This window comes from Aquarana catesbeiana, linkage group LG02 (genome assembly GCF_042186555.1).
Source record: "Aquarana catesbeiana isolate 2022-GZ linkage group LG02, ASM4218655v1, whole genome shotgun sequence".
In the NCBI taxonomy this organism is placed as follows: Eukaryota; Metazoa; Chordata; class Amphibia; order Anura; family Ranidae; genus Aquarana; species Aquarana catesbeiana.
Genome location: NC_133325.1, coordinates 27,752,137 through 27,773,367, shown reverse-complemented (window position 1 = coordinate 27,773,367; position 21,231 = coordinate 27,752,137). Strand labels below are relative to the sequence as shown.

The following is a 21,231-nucleotide window of genomic DNA, read 5'->3' as shown; positions in this document are numbered from 1 at the left end:
GGTGGATGGAAAGCCGCTGTAATGGCGGCGGCGGCGTGCGGTGCGGCATTCTACCGCTTCCCTGTGCCTTTACCTAAGCCGTGGGGGGAGAATCCCTGTAGGAAAAAAACCCCCTTCCCACATCCTACCTGGAGCATGGCTTGGAGGAGCGTACAGCGTGGACACTGAGACAAGACAGATCAAGCATGAAAAGGTATGTGCTCTTGGCAGCCCCCGGTGGTGACTATAGACATAGAATACATTTACTTAAAGGAGAAACCTTATAAGAACTGGAAAAATTCTTAAGTAGTCTCCCTTACCTTATCCAGCTGCAGGGTTCTGTTGCAACAGACCCAATCTTCACCTCTCACGGTGGGCTCCGTTTAGAGAAACCTTCAGAGACTGGGGCCCCCTATGAATAGGAGGATCCACAGTTCTGGCCCCGTAAAGCACCCCGCCAGGGATATGGCTGAAAAAAACAAATACTGGATCCCGGGGTCCAGCTCTCTAAAAAGAGAAGCGTTACAGGTAAAACCTAATTTCTTCGGACACAAGGCCCGGGTTCCATCCAATTCGGCCTGGAAAAGACACTTTGAATGGATCCGGCTGCATGGCTTGCCCCAGTATAGCATATTCCTTTGGAGCTCAGCATAGCACATCTTATTCATGACCAACACCTAAGACACTGGCTAAAAAACTGAGGTATCCCCAGGAAGGGGAGGGGTTATATAGGGGGTTGAACTTCCTGTCTAGGGTGTGACCAGTGTCCAATCACCTAATGATACCCTATATAACCCATCAGTAATTACTGAGGCTCCGTGTCCCGTGATGTACGAGAAAGAAAACCTCCTTTGTGTATACTTCCAAAGGCCCTGAGACTGCTGATGGGTGCCGCCATGTTGAATGTGATGTCAGCAGACTCAGAGCTGTCCCATTACAGTATTCTCTCAGTCATCCCTCATCTGGCTGTTACAGTAAAGGTTATGTAGGAGGAGCTGGGGCAGCACAGACAGTGATTTAACACACTGAGAAGAGGAGAGGCCCATGATGTACAAGGAAGGAGGGTGGCTGTGCTAGGGGATTGACGCTCCTTGAGTAGTCACATTGTCTACCAAGTTCAAAGGTATATTGCAAGTGAATACAAAATAGTTTATAGAAAAAGAAAAAAAACACTGCAAGCAAGCATTTAAAATACTAAAAATGTTTCTTACATTTACCTGCAATATATTATATTGGTCACAGGGTCTCTTTATTTGAAATGCAGCCTTTGTTTGCTGGACAATACATGTTCAGTATTCCAACAACCCAGCCACAGCAGGCTCCCAGTTCCACAAGTTTGATAAATTGATAAATACCCCCAACTTAAAATTTTTTGGCCCCTTTTCTAATTTTTTGTTTTTTACACAATGGCCTTTTAGAATCCAGAAAATACTTTGAGAAACTCAATATAGATGTAGACCTTAAAAGGATAATTTCACCTTTTATAAAAATGTAATGAATGCACATCTTTTTGCAGGTAAAAAAAAAATGCATTTAATTGCCTGTAAAGCATTGCACCCACGATCACTAGATCCCGGGTGTAATGTCTGGATCCAACAGATGCTCAGTCCATGGTCTGCCCATACCTCAGATACAGGCAATTACTGAATTGCAGGAAGAACCAATGAACTACGAGAGCGCTCACACAGCTCTTATGCCGTGTACACATGAGCTGACTTTTCATCTGCCTGAACTCCGAAGGAATTTTCGACGGAGTTCTGAAGGAGTTCCAACTAATCGGACTTGCCTACACACGATCACACCAAAGTCCGATTGTTTTGAACGTGATAATGTACGACCGGACTAGAATAAGGAAGTTCATAGCCAGTAGCCAATAGCTGCCCTAGCGTCAGTTTTTGCCTGTCAGACTAGCATACAGACGAACTGTTTTTACGACCGGACTCGAGTCCGTCGGAAAGATTTGAAACATGTTCTAAATCTAAAGTCCGTCTGATTTTTCAACAGCAAAGGTCCGTTGAAGCCCACACATGATCGAATTGTCCGACAGATTTGTTCCGTCGGACCTTTGCTGTCGAAAAGTCCGGTCATGTGTACACGGCACTAGAGAACTACAAGATGTGGGCCACAGTAGCTGATGTATCGATGATGAATTGGACTCACGTTGGACTCACTCTCTGACACCCCCTTTCCTCTGTCTGATCACAATCTTATCCGTTTCACACTCTCCTTGTCTCCTACCTCCCATGCTGCCAACTCACAAACCACTACCTGCAGAAACCTTCGCAACCTCAACCCTTCCCTTCATTCTGCTACTGATGGCCTTTAGGACAAAATCGCACCCCTGTCCTGCCCAGACCTAACTACTTTCATCTACAACAACAGGCTGTCATGCTCCCTAGACATACTTGCTCCTCTTTCTACACGCAGAACCAGGCCCCATCTGCCACAACCCTGGCAAACAGACAACACCAGAAGTCTCAAGAGACACAACCGTGCTCTTGAGCGAGCATAGCGTAAATCTAAGTCCCTGCAAGACTTTACCCTCTACAAATCTGCCCTTCTCAAATACAACTCCTGCCTCCACACTGCTAAACAAACCTACTACAACACTCATCAAAACCCTCTCATCCAAACCTTGTCAACTCTTTTCTACCCTTAACGCCTTACTTCACCCCCCACTGCCCCCACCCACCAACTTGCTTACCGCTTAACAGATTGCCAACCATTTCAAAAGCAAAATCGGCACAATTCGCAAGGAGATATCCAGCATTCAACTTCCTTCCCTACCCAACACATCAGGTCCAACACCACACGCAATACTCTCCTCCTTCTGCCCAATTACCACCAATGAAGTTGATATACTCCTTTCCATGGCCCACCTCACCACCTGTCCCCTGGACCCTGTCCCCCCACAATTACTGTGACCACCTTCCCACTCTATCCTAAACTCCCTAACCCACATCTTCAACCTCTCCCTTTCCTAAGCCACCTTTGCTTCCCCGTTCAGACATACACTGGTTACCCCATACTTAAAAAACCTTCACTAGACCCCACCCCATCAAATGCCTTGTCCATGACCGAATGAGTGGCTACCTCACGGACAACAACCTTCTCGACCCCCTACAGTCCGGCTTCTGTCCACAACATTCTACTGAACCTGCTCTACTAAAACTCACCAATGACCTACTAACTGCTAAAACCAATGGCCATTACTCCATACTCATACTCTCAAACTACACTCCCTTGGCCCCTGTGATTCTGCTTTATCCTGGTTCTCTTCCTACCTATCTCAGCGCACCTTCAGTGTCACTTACAGCTCCATCTCCTCTTCCTCTCTCTGTTGGGGTACCCCAAGGCTCTGTCCTTGGCCCCTCCTATTCTCGCTCTATACCTCTTCCTGGGCCAGTTGATAACCTCCCATGGCTTCCAATACCACCTCTACGCCGATGACACCCAGATCTATCTCTTCACTCCTCAACTCACCCCCTCGATCTCCCCACGGATCTCAAACTTACTGAATGACATCTCGGTATGGATGTGACACCACTTTCTCAAACTCAATCTTTCTAAAACTGAGCTTGTAATATTTCATCCCTCCCAGTCCCCCCCATGACTTTACCATTAAGATCAACAGCACAACCATTGGTCCCTCCACACATGCCAGGGTGCAGGGTGTAATCCTTGGCTCTGACCTCTCCTTCAGCCTCCACATCCAAACACTGGATAAATCCTGCCGCCTTAACCTCCGCAACATCTCCAGAATTCAACCCTTCCTGACTAATGACACCACAAAGCAACTTATTCACTCCTTGATTATTTCCCGCCTTGACTACTGCATCTCTCTCCTTAATGGCCTACCCTTACGCAGGCTATCCCCCCTTCAGTCTATTATGAATGCTGCTGCTAGACTAATATACCTCACTAATCAATCTGTGACTGCTGTCCCTCTCTGCCAATCCCTTCACTGGCTTCCACTACCCCACCGTATAAAATTCAAACCACAACATACAAGGCCATCCACAACATCGCCCCAAGCTACATCACTAACCTTATCTGCAGATATCACCCAAATCCTCCCCTCCGTTCCGCCCAGGACCTCCTGCTCTCTAGTTACCTCCTCTCATGCTAGTCTTCAGGAATTTTCCAAAGCCTCTCCCATCATCTGGAATTCCCTGCCCCGGTATATCCAATCAGCCATTAACCTGTCCACCTTTAGGAGATTCCTTAAAACTCACTTATTCAGGGAAGCCTAGTCCCCACACCCACCTAACAACTGTCCCCGAGCCACCCCCATCAAATCATTCTCTGCATTTATTACCTTTTGTACCACCACCCCCTCCCTTTAGAATGTAAGCTCTACGAGCCGGGCCCTCCTGTCCCTTCCGTATTGTACTGTAATTGTGCTGTCCACCCTCTACATTGTAAAGCGCTGCATAAACTGTTGGCACTATATAAATCGTGAATAATAATCATGCACAATAAATTCAGCCATATATTAACCACTTCCAGACCGCCCACCGTCGTTATACATCTAGCTGCCATATTAATCTAGCTGCCATAACCCCGGTATCCTCTTCTTAAGCGGGTGGTCCGATTCAAGACAAAAGTGGTCTCCATGGCGGATTAGCCGCAAGATCACTTTTATCGTCGGCGAGAGAGAACCCCCCCCCCTCGGGCCTTCCCGCTGCCCTCCGCCGCCGGTAGCGGTGGAGGCGATCGGATCCTCTCCCTAGCCTGACATGGGAGACGAGTGAGAAGATGGCCCCCACCTGTCTCCATATCATTGCTGGCCAGAAGCAACGTCAAAATGTCACTTCCGCCCATAGCTCTTAAAAGGGCCATTTTTTTTTTTTTTTTTTTTAATTTTTTAAAATTACATTTTAATTTATTTTTTATTGCATTGTAGTGTAAATATGAGATCGGAGGTCTTTTTGACCCCCGATCTCATATTTAAGAGGTCCCGTCATGCTTTTTTTCTATTACAAGGGATGTTTACATTCCTTGTATTAGAAATAAAAGTGACATTTTTTTTTTTTTTTTTTTAAAAGAACAGTGTAAAAGCGTGCAGAAGCAAAACGCATACGTGAGTAGCGCCCGCATATGAAAACGGTGTTCAAACCACACATGTGAGATATCGCTGCGATCGGTAAAGCGAGAGCAATCATTCTAGCCCTAGACCTCCTCTGTAACTCAAAACATGCAACCTGTAGAATTTTTTAAACTTCGCCTATGGAGATTTTTAAGGATAAAAGTTTGTTGCCATTCCACGAACGGGCGCAATTTTGAAGCGTGACATGTTGGGTATCAATTTACTCGGAGTAACATTATCTTTCATAATATAAAACCTGGTGAACGTATGATCTGGAGACCAAATGGCTGCTTTGCAAACCTAAGCCATAGACACCTGCTGGCGTACTGCCCATGATGCACTAACCCATCTAGTGGAGTGTGCTCTAAAATCCCGGGGCGGAACCCTGCGCTTTAATCCATACGCCTGGACAATAGTCTGGCGAATCCACCTGGATATAGATGAACTTGTTGCCGGCTGTCCTTTTTTAGGACCCTCAGGCAAGACAAAAAAGCAGTCAGTTTTCCGAAAAGGAGCTGACATTTCCAAGTAAACCTTTATTGCTCTCACCAGATCCAGTGAGTGCAGCGACTTTTCCTCCCTAGTTTTAGGGTTTGGAAAAAAGGAACGTAGAACGATATCCTGATTCAAATGAAATTTGGAAACTACCTTCGGTAAGAAATCCGGACAAGGTCGCATGACCACTGTCTTGATGAAGAATCATAAATGGTTCCTTGCAAAAAAGGGTGGCTAATTCTGACACCCTTCTAGCCGATGTAATAGCCACTAGGAAAGCTAATTTCCTGGTCAATAGGACCAAAGGAATATGCCTAATAGGTTCAAAGGGCTGACTCTGTAAGGCTGACAGTACCAAATTTAGGTCCCAAGGACATAAAGGCGGTTTAAGCAGTGGCCTCAAGTGTGTTACTCCCTTAACAAAAGTTCGCACCAAGGAATGGGACGCAATTGGTCTTTGGAAAAAAAACGATAAGGCCGAAATCTGTCCCTTAATTGTCCCTAAAGCGAGCTGCAAGTCTACTCCTATTTGGAGAAAAGCGAGCACCTTTGCAATTGTATACCTATGAGGGTTCCACTTCCTTTTCTCACATCAAGAAATGTATGACTTCCATACTCTAATAGATAGCTCTAGAAACTGACTTTCTGGCATTTATCAAAGTGGACAAGACTGAACCCATAACACCACGATCTTTCAATAGTCTGGCCTCAATAGCCAGGCCATCAAATTCAGCGACCGTAAAGAAGGATGGAATATGGGCCCTTGAGACAACAGGTCTGGGCGGCAGGGAAGGACCAACGGGTCCCCTAATGCCAATTTCACAATCTCCGAGTACCATGATCTCCTGGGCCACGCTGGGGCCACTAAGATCACCTGCTTCCGTTCCTCCCGTATTCTGCGTAGTAAGTGCGGCAGAATTTGGATTGGAGGGAAGGCATATATCAGAGCAAACTGATCCCAAGGAACTACTAATGCATCTATCCCGACAGCAAGCGGATCCTTGGTTCTGGATACAAACCTGTCCAGTTTGGCATTGAATCTGGATGCCAGCAGATCCACATCTGGGGTATTGGCAGATCTGCAGAAACACTTCGGGGTGCAGAGGCCATTCCCCTGGTAACAACTTTTGGCGACTTAGGAAGTCCGCCTGCCAATTGTCAACCCCTGGAATAAACACTGCTGACAGAAATAGCACATGTTTTTCTGCCCAGGTCAGTATATGATCTACCTGGACAGATGCTTCCTCTAGGACTGCTCCCCAGCCGAGAAGACTGGCGTCCGTGGTTACCACTCTCCAGGCTACTGGTGGGAAAGACTTCCCCCTTTTTAAGTTGCTGGTTTTTAACCACCAAAGAGGTTCCATAGAACCTGTGGAGATAGAACCATAGGTTGATCCAAAGTTCGAGCAGACTTGTCCCAGGCTTTCAGGATACTGTTCTGGAACACTCTGGAGTGCAACTGTGCATATGGCACTGCGCTGAAAGAAGACACCATTTTGCCCAATAACCTCATGCACAGCCGAACAGAAGGTGTTCCTTCGTTTTTCACCTTCTGTACAAGGTTCACTATGGAGGCGACCCTTAAGGGTGGAAGGAACACCTTTTCTTGGACGGTTTCCAAGACCAGACCCAGATACACCAAGGCTTGGGTTGGACAAAGAGCCGACTTGTCTAAATTCAGCACCCAACCTAAGCGTTGTAAGACCAGCACTGTACTCGACACGTTTTGAACTAGTGTAGGGCGAGAGCCTTTCCTTAGAAGTAGATCGTCCAGATATCCTATTATGGAGACCCCTTGAAATCTTAGGGAAGCAAACACTGGGGCCAGAACTTTTGTGAAGACCCTGGGGGCTGTGGCTAGACCGAAAGGCAATGCCACAAACTGGAAATGACTGCCCTCTACAGTGAAGCGTAGGAACCTTTGATGTGGACCGAAGATCGGCACATGAAGGTACGCATCCTTGATATCTATGGATGCTAAATAGTCTCCCTTTCTCAGGGACCTTATGACCAAACTAACCGATTCCATGCAGAAGGGTCGGACGTCTACAAAGAAGTTGAGAGCCTTGAGGTCCAAAATGGGCCTTACTTCCCCATTTGGTTTCGGCACGGTGAATAGGTTTGGGTAAAACCCCTTGAATCTTCCCTCGTGCGGGACCTTTACAATTACTCCTTGCATCAGCAGATGGTGTAAGGCTAGGAATAGGCATCCCCTTTTCTCTGGGTCCACTGGGACCCTTGAATGTAGAAAACGGTTTGGGAGAACCTCCCGGAACTCTATTCTGTAAACGTTCTTTACAGTGGAAATGACCCATCTGTCTTGAACCAATTTCTCCCAGGCCTCCCCAAACAGCCGAAGCCTGCCCCCCACCCGTAAGAGCGGGGGCGCCCCTTCACAAGGAAGACTTGGAGCTGGGCTTGGGTGGCTTTTGGGTCCAGGGCTTTTTCTGACCTTGTGGCTGAGGCCGTCGATTCCGCTTAGGGGAAGAGGCACCAGGCCCTGGGGGATTAGGAATTTTATAAGAGGGCTGCTTCCCCTTCTTTTTAATAGGAAGCAGAGCGCTTTTCCCTCCTGAGATCTTTTGGATATACTTATCCAGATCATCGCCAAACAGGCGCTCTCCATGAAAAGGAAAGGCAGCAAGCAGCCTTTTACATGGCGTCTCAGCAGACCAGTTCTTTAGCCACAATACTCGGCACATATGAACTGATAACAACGCAAAACGAGACATCTGTTGAATTGAGTCTTTTAAAGCGTCTACCGCAAAGCACAAGGCATGAGGGATCTCTGATAGTTCTTCAGCAGATTCCCCCTGGCAAGGTATGTTCTTTACTATCCTCTTAAAGCGATCCTTTAGGGATTGACAAATCCCAATGGCTGCAATAGCAGGCTGAACCGCTGCACTGGCAACCGAGAAGGAGGCCTTCAATAAGGACTCTAGCTTTTTATCAGCCGGATCTTTGAAAACCTGGGCATTATCCACTGGACAGATTAAGTTTTTATTCACGGAAGATATGGCAGCGTCTACCAACTGTGTGCTCCATTTCTTCCTAAACTTTTCCTCCATAGGGTATAGCACAGAAAACCTCTTGGGAGGTAAGTATATCCTGTCAGGATGCTCTCAGTCTGCATAAATCACCTGCTCCAGTAAAGGATGCAAGGGAAAAGCTTGGGAAATTTGTTTTGGTTGCAAAGATCCCAAAGTAGAACAGGAGAGTGCAGACTCCTGAACCGGGGATAATTTAAACCCAATTAGTACCATCTCCACTAGAGATTGGATAAACAATTTCTGGCAATGGGAGGCTGATATTGGTTCTTCAGAGCAAGAGTCCTCAGCTGAGGAATCTTCAGCCTCCCCTATGTCCTGGGTCCTTTAAGACCAACTCCTCCGGATCCTCTGCCCATTCTTGTTCCAGGTCACCTGGACCCATCTGGCTATAAGAGTCCTGGGGCTCTAGTGACTCACCACTTGGCCCGGGCTCAGGGGAAGGAGACCTATTACGCTTCTTTCCCCCCTGTGTTGCAGAGGCAATCATGCCAGCTATCTTGCCCTCAAGGCCTGCTAAGGCAGATGCCAAATCATCCTTAGTAACATAAGCCGAGGCAGGTATATTGGTAGTGGCCACTATGCCTGACAAGTGCAATGGTTCAGCCAGGTCAGAAGCCGCAGGTCCTTCAGTAGAGACTGAGGCTGCATCAGTATGTGGTTGGTTTCCTGCTATTTGTGGAGGGACTCTTACCCCTGGGCTTGCCTTGTTCCCTGTTGCTCGTCTTTTGGAAGACATTGCTTACATACGAGAAACACCAAGGAGTACTCCCCACAACCACAACTAGTCCTTAACCTGTCACCGCTGTCCAAGACCATCAGATTCACGTGCTCACCATTCGTTTCGCGCACGCCAGGAGCTCCATGCTTATATATCCTAGCATGGGATCGAGCGCACGCATCAGCGGCCGGCGACCTACTGCATGTCGCATGTGTCGTTCTGACGCACGCAGCGCTGTGACGTGGACAGCCGTGGTGCACGCACACACCGGCGGCGCACTCACATGCCGGCGGTGTGCACGCGCACTCGACTGTAAATTTAAAAAAATGCGCGCCATTCGGTCTCTGTAACCCCGGATCAAGATTCACTGGTAGCTTTGAAACAAACAGGGGAAATACATATATGTATATATAATGAACCCCAATGGGGGGTACTCACCATCCCAAGCAGCAGCCTTGCCAGGCCCAATCTTCCCCCATCACGGCGGGTAGCGCCTCTAAGGACCTTCAGGGACCGGGTCCCCCATATATTGGGGTCCACACCCCTGGACCTGTAAAGCACCCTTTGTGGTTTCCTTGGGCAGAGTTTTGACCAGGAATACCAATTTTTACAAGGGTCCAGTGCCTAAAAAGGACACATTACAAGCAATACCTCGTTCTTGAGCCGAGGTTCGGGTACCATCCACTTTAGCTTAGTAAAGCCATCCGAATGGATCCGATTATAACGTCCTCAATGGGACATTCTTTGAAGAAACTGAAGAGCTTCAACAGCCATGACCATCACCTTCAAGACACTGGCGAAAAAACTGAGGCACTTCCTGTATAGGAGGGGTTATATGGGAGGAAGCGTCTTACTATTGGTTGCCAGTGTCCAATCACCTAAAGGTAGCGTATAACCCACATAGTCATTATTATGGTGCCCTGTGTCCCGTGATGTACGATAAAGAAAAAGTGCGCTTGTAAGACCGCTGCACAAATACGGTGTGATAGAAAGTATTGCAACAGCCGTCATTTTATTCTCTAGAGTGTTAGAAGAAAAAAAATATATAATGTTTGGAGGTTCTAAGTAAATTTTCTAGCAAAAAAAATGTTTTTAACTTGTAAACAACAAATCTCAGAAAGAGGCTCCGTCCTTAAGTGGTTAAATGAACTAAGAAATAAACTTGAACATCATGCGAGTTCATCAATAGATAATAATAAAGTAAAATCTAATGTGCAAATAGCAAGACAATCATAAATTATATGAATTGATGAGAAAATTAAACAAAGTCTTATGTGCAAGTGTGCAAACCAATCAGAAAATATACGGAGTTCAATTTGTAGAGCTAATGGCATATGAAACAGTCCAAAGTGACTTGTGCAATTTCTTGTGAGAACAGCATAAAGTGATTATTATTATCTATTGATGAACTCACATGGTATTCAAGTTTATTTCTTAGTTCATTTAATATATGGCTGAATGTATTGTGTATCATTGTATATAAGTGGAGAGGTTTAGGCACTTTATATATGAACACACCAATACAGGTCTTTGAGATTCACACCCACAATCCCTCACATTCCCTTCCCTTTATCAATAAAGGGGATAGTGAGTGTTACATAATGTCACATTTTTTTAATCCTGGTACACACCACACAGCCCTTTCACACTGTGCTGCCTAGGGCGTCAGCGGTAAAGCAGCTCTATTTTTAGCGCCATTTTACCGTCATTTTAGCGGCGCTATTCGGCCTCTAGCGGGGTGGTTTTAACCCCCCGCTAGCGGCCGAAGAGTGATTAAATCCGCCCGCAAAATGCCGCCGGTATCGCAGTGCTGCCCCATCAATTTCAATGGGGAGCAGCGTTGAGTTCACCGCTCCAAAGAAGCTGCCGGCAGGACTTTTTCTGACGCCCTGCCAGCGCACCGATCCAGTGTGAAAGCCCTCGGGCTTTCACACTGGAGTGAATGGAGCAGCTATTTTAGAGCGGTTTGCAGGCGCTATTTTTTAACACTATAGCGCCTGCGAAATGCTCCAGTGTGAAAGGGGTCTTAGTGGTTTTATTAGCACGTGCACCTTTAATTGTAATTTATCACTGGAGGTCAATCTCCAGGTGATAGGCAGCGCCACCCACCCCTGCACATATACACAGTAGCTGATGGTACTTGTATTTCATTCATTTACAGAAATCTGTGAATGAATGACACGGCCGTGATGGTGGAGCCTCACACAGCCACCTGATTTTTAAATTGTGACCAGTGGCAGCTCGTCTATAAGGGGCACACGGGCCCCTGTGCCCGAAGCCCACCCAGTTGTGGTTGACCTGACTGGTGGGGGGTTGGGGCGGAATGATTGTGCGCTGTTTGTCAAAAATACCACTGGCTGCCACGGATTATGTTCCAAAGGTGAACTTGGCCTTTAGATGGATACTTTACATTTCTAAAACACTGTATAATAAACACTTGCCTGATTTTTTTTTTTCAATTAAATATGGTTTTCCACATTGTTTTTTCTTTTTTTTTGTGTCCTATAAGTTATCATTGAATTTTTAAGTTTACACACATGAGAAAATACAGAAGTGTAGAAAAGTGTATAAAATCATGCAGAAGCATCAGAATACAAGCAAATGCGCAAGTAAGGTACATGATACATGACTTTTAGAGCAGTATTCATGTTTCCCTCACAGTGTTGCTGAACTTCTGCAACCTCTTTCATCCACATCCTGTCTATGTGGCATGCACTCGCTCCGGTGTTGGCCAAACATCATTGCTCTAAACCAACTTCCTGAAGGTGACAACAGTGGTCTATGCCTGCAAGATGTGAGCCAGCAGAACTGCTTGTCACCACGAGGCGTCCATGTGATAGGGCAACAACAGAGAAGCACAACTGGCAGACAATTGTCACCCCATAACAGGAAGTGCCTGAATAAGGATCTTCATGGCAGAATCACCAAGTGTTAAGTCAATGAAGCAGAAACTCGCATCAAACTTGCTCATCCATGTCTTTATGGACCTCTCAAAAGGTGTTTTGTTGGGTTGGTCAGGACTCTGTGCAGGTCAGTTCCTCCACCCCAAACTCACACATCCATGTCTTTATGGACCTTGCTTTGTGCATTGGTCCAAATCATTTGGTGGAGGGAGGATTATGGTGTGGGGTTGTTTTTCAGGGGTTGGATTTGGCCCCTTAGTTCCAGTGAAGGGAACTCTAAAGGCGTCAGCATAGCAAGACATTTGGGACAATTTCATGCTCCCAACTTTGTGGGAACAGTTTGCGGGTGGCCTCTTCCTGTTCCAACATGACTGACAAAGCAAGGTCCATAAAGACATGGATGAGCGAGTTTGGGGTGGAGGAACCTGACTGGCCTGTACAGAGTCTTGACCTCAACCCGATAAAAACACGTTTGAGATGAATTAGAGTGGAGACTGTGAGCCAGGCCTTCTCATCCAACATCAGTGCCTGACCTCACAAATGATATGCGCGTCGGGACCCTTTGGGGTAAGACCACGCTATATTATGATTCCTCTCAACGCAACAAATGCTCTTCTGGAAGAATGGTCAAACATACCCATAGACACACTCCTAAACCTTATGGACAGCCTTCCCAGAAGAGTTGAAGCTGTTATAGCTGCAAAGGGTGGGCCAACTCAATATTGAACCCTACCGAATAAGACTGGGATGTCATTAAAAGATTATGTGTGTGTAAAGACAGGCCTCCCAATACTTTTGGTAATATAGTGCATGTTGTCAGCTTGCTTGAGAGTTGGGTGTCAAAGTCACACACTTACAATAGAGTGTCGGATTCAGGTTATGTAGGCATCCTGCTTAAGCTGGAGTATCGCTATCTGAATGTAGTGTTTGCTGCTAGGCCTGGGCTGTGTTTGTGTTATCTGGGTTCATTAAGTTCCCCCAAGTCCAAGGACATTGTTTGCATTTTCTGCTACTGTTGAGTGTTCTTCATTAGACAGTCAGAAGATACAATGAATGGAGTTATATTTATTCTAGCTCATCCAATCACTGAGAGGTTTATGCCAGTTATGAGGGCTGGGGAAGACTATAATAATTTGGAGAGACCTTGTAGAAGGGTCCGTTCCTCCTAAGCTCTACATGTTGAGGAAGTGTGTGTGAAGTATCCAATCCAACACACTCAGACTGCTGTCTGGGGAAGGTGTAGCTTCAGAGAGGTCCAGTATTTGCCTCCAGGCCCTTTGCCTGGGGGGGGGGGGGGGGAAGCTGAACCAGAAGAAGAGTATTGTTCAAATAGTTGCCTGTCTGGGCTTAGACTCCCATTTACACTGGTGAGACCTGTCATGCAATTTGACAGTTCCAAATCGCATGACTTTTTACCGATTTCATTGTGACTTGCATAGACTTTTGTTAAATGAAGTCGCAAGCTGCACTGGAATCAGCAGTGCAAATTGCACTGATGTGCGGCTTTGAAATCACGCTTGCCTAGCGTGATTTCAAAGCCATACCGTTGCAAAAGGGGGCTAAAGGTCCACCATGGGCCTGTGAGAGACATTTGAAGAGTCCTAACCTGGTTTGTAGCCAAGGACAAAGCTATTTAAAGCCTAGGTTCACACTGACAGCGGGAGTGAAATTGTGCGAGTTCAGCTGAACTCACACAATTTAATTCCGGCATGTCAGTCAGACTTCAGGGGGGGGAGATTTTAGAGACATCTGTTCGAATTTCTGCACAGATGTCTATACAAATAGCGCCCCAAAGGCGCCAAAAGTAGTACAGAAACTATTTTTGGGAATCGGTGCGGCATTGCACCGGTTCGGACGGTGCCATAGCCGCCGATTTGGCATGCGATTTGACGTGTCAAATCACATCAACGTGAACCTAGGCTAAAGGTAGCTGTCCATCTGGGCCTACAGAGTTCTACATTAGCTACAGTCACAATCACATTTCATTTAACCAATGAAAGGCCTCATATAGCAAATTTTGCTGATTTAACGCCGACCCCAACCCTGTCACAGTGTATTTGGATTTACCTGAAGCAAAGAGTATGGTGAGGCCCCGAGCTCCAGCCTTCATGAATTCGGTGTTGATTCTCTGCATGTAGGCGACTGATAGACTGTCCTCATCATCGCCATAGCTGATGGTGTGAACCCACGGGATGGACGACATGTTACTCAGCAACAACATCCATTCTAGGAACGGTTCTTGTGATTCATGGCGGCCTGGGAGAAATCGGAAGAAATGGGATTGCCTTCATTTAAGAGTTTGACCATCTTGTATTTACTACTTAAAGTGATATTAAAGCTTCGTGTTTTTTTTTTTTTTTTTTTTTTTTTTTTAGGCAGAACAAACATGTTCTACTTACCTGCTCTGTGCAAGTTTTGCACAGAGCAGCTCTGATCCTCTTCTTTTTGTGTCCCCTGCCAGATCTCCTGACTCCTCCCCCTCAAGCAGTGCCCCCTCAGAGAAAGTTGCTTGTCCTGGGGGCACCATTGCATGCTCGTTCCCGAGCTGCTGCTCTATGCATCCATAAGACACAGAGCCGTTGCTAGGCTTCCCCCTTGCTCTCTCCTCATTGGCTCACTGGCTGCGATTGCTGTCCCAGCCAATGAGGATTGAGAGTCCCTGTACAGCCAAGGCTATTGTGAACATTGCTGAATTGGAGAGGGCTCAGGTAAGGATTGGGGGGGCTGCTGCACACAGGTTTTTCACCTTCATGCATAGAATGCATAAAGGTAACAAAAAAAAAAAAAAAAAAAAAAAAAAACCTTCAGCCTTTAGAATCACTTTTAACACATTTTTCTTTGGGGACTAGAAAAATCTGAACTCATACAATAGACTCACTTCACAAAGCACCAGAATAATGCCCCGTACACACGGTCGGACTTTGTTCGGACATTCCGACAACAAAATCCATGGATTTTTTCCGACGGATGTTGGCTCAAACTTGTCTTGCATACACACGGTCACACAAAGTTGTCGGAAAATCCGATCATTCTGAACGCGGTGACGTAAAACACGTACGTCAGGACTATAAACGGGGCAGTGGCCAATAGCTTTCATCTCTTTATTTATTCTGAGCTTGCGTGGCACTTTGTCCGTCGGATTTGTGTACACACGATCGGAATTTCCGACAACGGATTTTGTTGTCGGAAAATTTTATATCCTGCTCTCAAACTTTGTGTGTCGGAAAATCCGATGGAAAATGTGTGATGGAGCCTACACACGGTCGGAATTTCCGACAACAAGGTCCTATCACACATTTTCCGTCGGAAAATCCGACCGTGTGTACGGGGCATAAGAATACTTATTTTGAAAAAGTGCCTTCTTGTAAGTTGAGTCCGATGAGAATGGAAAATTATAGTAACATGGCTAAAGTAAAAGCCTTTAACCTTGTGAACTGAGCTCATTGTGTCCAATTTCAAGATTTCTCACAAGGGTGTCTACACACCTCTGATTTGCCCCCCCCCCCCCTCTTATACTATGTTCTTACCAGGATTGGTAAATACCCAGGTGGAGATGTTGGCTCCCATGCTCATGATGTACTCCACATCCAGACTGGCCTCAAGACCGGCCCTGCCTGCACCCTGCTGACCCACCACATGGTCCACCTCTGAGCGGTGATCAAAGCTTCCTCCAAATAACTTCATGAACTCTGCCAGGTCGCCTTGGCTGAAGTACTGCTCCAGGAACTGAAGATGGGAGTACAAGAAAGAGTTAGGTGTCAATCATAAAAGATTGTGCCATTATCAAAACCCATTTGCATGGTAAAAACATTCAGGTTATTGTATAAAAAAAAAAAAAAGACTGGACTTACAGTAATACATAGGCTTCAGTTGCTGACTTTGCCTTCTGAAAAAGCTTACAAGTAATTTTGACCAAATAGGTACAAATGACAAACAGAAGCTTGTAACGTCTAATGCTTGTAAAACTTTATTAATCTAAGACTAAATTTCAAAAGAACCCCCGCTTGGAACCATGCCTTCTGATGAGCTTCACCCAACACTGAGCTTAATCATAAATAACTTTTTCTACAATCTCTACAATTAAGCCCTGTGTTGAGTGAAACATCAGAGGAGGACATCCTAGGCAGGACTTCTATAAAGTCTGTCTTGGAAAAATACAGTTTTACAAGCATAGGGTGTTACGGTGTGCTTCTAGCTGTTTTTGTCTGGGTGTTTTCGAAGAAGCTTTCTAGCAGTTGCATAGATTTGGGTGGAGGACCGGAGGAGATGAAGGCAGAGGTGGTGTAGAGATAGAGGTTTAGATTTACAATGGAAAAAAGCTTGTGTGTTCACCCATAAATTGCTCTCTAAGCACGCATTTACAAGAAATTTCTTTCAAAATCCGCACTCAGTGGTACATTACTCCGGCAAAATAAAAAACTACTCCTACAGAGTTGGAAGTTTGTTGACGATGTAACGAGGGGAGAGGCTCCTTCCTGCATCTATGCTGGAATTGCACACCAATTCAAACTTATTGGACACAAAATAAAAAGTGGATAGTACATATCACTGACACTCAAATGGAAATAAGCACAGCTTGTTGCCTACTAAAAGTCAATGATCTTTCTTACAAAAAAATATAATGACTCCCTAACGTGACACTTACTTAATGCTGCCAAAGCGTTGACTCCGGTGAACTAGAAAACCAGAGATACTCCAACCATAAAAGATTGGTTACTGAAGGTCAAACTAATTTATGAAATGGAAGAAACCATCGCTATAAAAAGAGAAACTACAACTCAATTCCACAATAGATGGAGACCTTGGTACATTTTCATTCTATCAGAGCCCTTTAAAAGATTACTTTTCATTTAAAACTTCCTGTGGATTTACTTTTAAGCCCTCCACTCATGCCCACACAACACTACATAAAATAGTACTCCTCTTTATTATCCGTTATTTATTACACATCTTATATCTTTAAAAATGTATATAAGCTTTCATAAGCTTCTGAAGACTATTATCACATATCTTAAGCATTTTGAGTGTTCCTGATAACTGATGACTCAAAAACTCGGAATACTTGTTTAACCTTTGTTTATTCACAGCTATATTGATTCCCTTTGAAAAGAACAAATAATTATCATTGTTTTGCCATATTTCATTTGTTCATTACAAGTCATGTATATTTGAAGTCATATCTTGTTGTTTGTTAGCATATGTAATATCTTTATATACATCATGCTCTGTATTTCATTTTTTTACCTATACAATAAAAACTTTATTGTGAAAAAAAAAAGAAGATAGAGGTTTATGGATACAGGTGGATAAATGGCGATAAAGAAATATAGGTGGAAGAACTGTACAGAGGGGGTGTGGGTGTACAAACAGTGGTGGTATAGGGATGGGAGCGAAAGATTGGGGGGCCACAGGGATAAAGGCATACCCATAAATAGGTGGAAGAATGGTGCTATAGGGATTAAGGAAGAAGAATGTGATTAGAAAGACTGGAGTGAAAATGTATGTGTACGGATGGAAGTGGAGGAGGTGGGTGGAAAAAATGGGGTGATGGAATGCATTGAAGGGGGTGGGCATAGAGGTGAAAAGGACAAATGGTGATATAGAGATGGGACTAAAGAAATGGCAATAGAGGATCCTGGATCTTTGTCTGACATTACTTCCGGTTTTGTGGAACGCACATCGGCTCGGTGGCCACAAGCAGTGGTGCTGAGCTAGGCCCCTTGGCAAGTGACTGCAAATGTCTGTGTTGGTGCCTTTCTTGCCACTATTTTATGTGAGTGCACATAACTTTAAACCTTTGCGTTTAATAAAAACCTACTACACTATATATACACTTTCTCTTTTTTTAATACACTTTCTCTGGTTTTTTGATGGTTTGTCTCTGGTGAATGAGAGTTAAAATGGAACTATAGGCAAAACTTTTTTCCCCCGTTTTGGATAGAGTAAGGGAGGGTTATAACCCATCAGAATTTTTTTTCCAGAAAAACAAAAAAGGAAAATGGATGTGGGCACAACCTGTTCCCTATTCTCAAAAATAATAATAATAGCGATATAGAATCATTCCAAATATATTTTTTAATGTACACCGGGACAGCACTCAATAGATTAAAACCAAATAAATTCCTTTTATTGAACTGAATTAAAATCCACATGCACAAAACCACACATAATGCATACAATCAAACAACTAACCAGTGACTATTCAGTGTTCATATATATCTATTTGTAAATGAATTGTAATGGTGGCCACCTAGAGTAACCAGTTATAAAATAATTATTAGAATTGGCTGCTAAATTTTCAACAAAATAGTATACGGGGGGAATAGAAGCTTCCAACTATATCCATCCATATACCAAATTGGGTTTCAGTTCCTCCTAATCCTGGAAGTAATTCCTAGCACTCGCAGGCTGCTTTGTTGGCTGCATAGGTCTGGTGAATGTGGAATTTATCTGCACGTGGTGAAGCACATTGAAGACAAAAGACACTGTCACCCAGTTATATCGGTGATTAGAAACATACACATACAGTGGATATAAAAATTCTACACACCCCTGTTAAACGGTCAGGTTTCTGTGATGTAAAAACAAAGATAATTAATTTCAGAACTTTTTAAACCTTTATTGTGACTTATAAACTGTACAACTCAGTTGAGAAACTAACTGAAATCTTTTAGGGGGGGGATAAAAATAAAAAACTAAAACAATGTGGTTGCATAGGTGTGCGCACCCTCTTATAACTGGGGATGTAGCAGTGTTCAGAATTAGGCAATCACGTTCAAACTAATGTGAAATTGTAGTCAGTACACACCCGCCATCATTTAAAGTGCCTCTGGTTAACCCCAAATAAAGTTCAGCTGTTCTAGTAGGTCTTTCCTGACATTTTCTTAGTCGCATCCTACAGCAAAAGTCATGGCCCGCGATGAGCTTCCAAAGCATCAGAGGGATCACATTGTTAAAAGGTAATAGTCAGAAGAAGGGTACAAAATAATTTCCAAGGCATTAGATATACCATGGAACACAGTGAAGACGGTCATCATCAAGTGGAGAAAATATGGCACAACAATGACATTACCAAGAACTGGACATCCCTCCAAAATTGATGAAAAGACGAGAAGACAACTGGTCAAGGAGGCTGCCAAGAGGCCTACAGCAACATTAAAGGAGCTGCAGGAATATCTGGCAAGTACTGGCTGTGTGGCACATGTGACAACAATCTCCCTTATTCTTCATATGTCTGGGCTATGGGGTAGAGTGGCAAGATGGAAGCCTTTTCTTAAGAAGAAAAACATCCAAGCCTGGCTAAATTTTTCAAAAACACATCTGAAGTCTCCCAAAAGCATGTGGGAAAATGTGTTATGGTCTGATGAAACCAAGGTTGGACTTTTTGGCCACAATTCCAAAAGTTGTTTGGCGCAAAAACAACACTGGAACACCATATCCACCATGAAGCATGGTGGTGGAAGCTTCATGCTAAGGGGCTGTTTTTCTTTAGCTGGAACAGAGGCATTTGTCAAGGTAGAGGGAATTATGAACAGTTCCAAATACCAGTCAATATTGGCACAAAACCCTCAGGCTTCTACTAAAAAGCTAACCATGAAGAGGAACTTCACCTTTCAACATGACAACAACCCAAAGCATACATCCAAATCAAAGGAATGACTTCACCAGAAGATGATTAGAGTTTTGGAATGGCCTAGCCAGGGCCCAGAAATCTGACTGAAAATCTGTGGGGTGATCTGAAGAGGGCTGTGCACAGGAGATGTCCTCGCAATTTGACAGATTTGGAGTGTTTTAGCAGTGAGTGGGCAAATATTGCCACATTGCTGAGACTCATACCCAAAAAGACTGAGTGCTGTAATAAAATTTAAAATGTGCTTCACCAAAGTATTAGTGTAAGGGTGTGCACACTTATGCAACCAGATTATTTTAGGTTTTTTTATTTTTACTTCCCTCCACCTAAAAGATTTGAGTTTTTTGTTCAACCGAGTTGTACAGTTTATAGGTCACAATAAAGGTGGAAAAAGTTCTGAAATTATTTATCTTGGTCTCTTTTTTTACATCACAGAAACCTGACATATTATATCCACAGTATATTTTCATATACACATTTATTGTATACACACACACATACACAGATCATATGCACATGTGAAGTAAAATTTATGGATGTGATGCATTTATTTGTATTTTTGAATTTTGCATGCAGGTATGGCTAGCGCCTATCTTTATTTATTTTGTACAAAAAGTGGTGGAGTTGTGTTGTTGGGTGGGGTAGAAGGAGTGTGTGTGTGTGTGTGGTACTGGAGTTAAAGAGATGCTCTTGAAGGAATACGGGTGGAAGAATGATGATATACTGATCCAGGGTGATTGAAAGGATGAGGGTGAAGGGGTGTGTATGGTAATGGAAGTAGAGGAAGTTGGTTAAAGTATGGGGGTGATGGAATGCATGTGTGTGTGGGGGGGGGGGGGGGTATGAAGGATGGGGGAAGGAGAAGCTATAGGAAAGGGGTGTGGAGTAGTGGTGGTGTATAGAAAGGGGTGAAAATTTGAAAAGGGGAGGTGGGGGGTGGAGTTCATAGGAGTAAAGGGATCCATGTGAAGTACCGTATATACTCGAGCATAAGCCAAGTTTTTCAGCACATTTTTTATGCTGACCCCCCCCCCGCGGCTTATACTTGAGTGAGGGTCTTGAGTGAGGGTGCAGCCTCACTGTGCCCATCTGAAACTGTGCAACTGTACCTTGTCATGCAGTCTGTTCGGCGGCCGTCCATTGTAACAAAGCCCTGCTTCCTCCTCGTCCGTGATAGAGGAGCACGGATACAATGCTGGGAAACTGTATCATTGTTCCGTCTATCACGGATGAGGAGGAGGCGGGGCTTTGTTACAATGGACGGCCGCCGAACAGACTGCATGACACAGCGGGAGACACCCGCTGTTTTAGTTATCAAAGGTACAGCTGCAAATGGGCACTGATGATACAGGTGGGTACAGCAAGGC

At 44.6% G+C, this 21,231-nt stretch overlaps 1 protein-coding gene across 2 annotated transcripts in view; it reads right to left on the bottom strand.

Annotated features, from left to right (window-relative positions):
- The window catches only part of TPP1 (tripeptidyl peptidase 1), a 72,664-nt gene that overhangs the window by 16,288 nt on the left and 35,145 nt on the right, over nt 1-21,231 (bottom strand). For both annotated transcript variants that reach the window (XR_012241444.1, XM_073612696.1), the window contains exons 7-8: nt 15,762-15,960; nt 14,302-14,490 (exon numbers count right to left, since the gene is read on the bottom strand). Coding sequence is in view for 1 of the 2 variants with exons in the window: in XM_073612696.1 (XP_073468797.1) it covers nt 14,302-14,490; nt 15,762-15,960 (388 nt within the window). In the remaining variant the exon portion in view is untranslated. The remainder of the gene's footprint in view (nt 1-14,301; nt 14,491-15,761; nt 15,961-21,231) is intronic.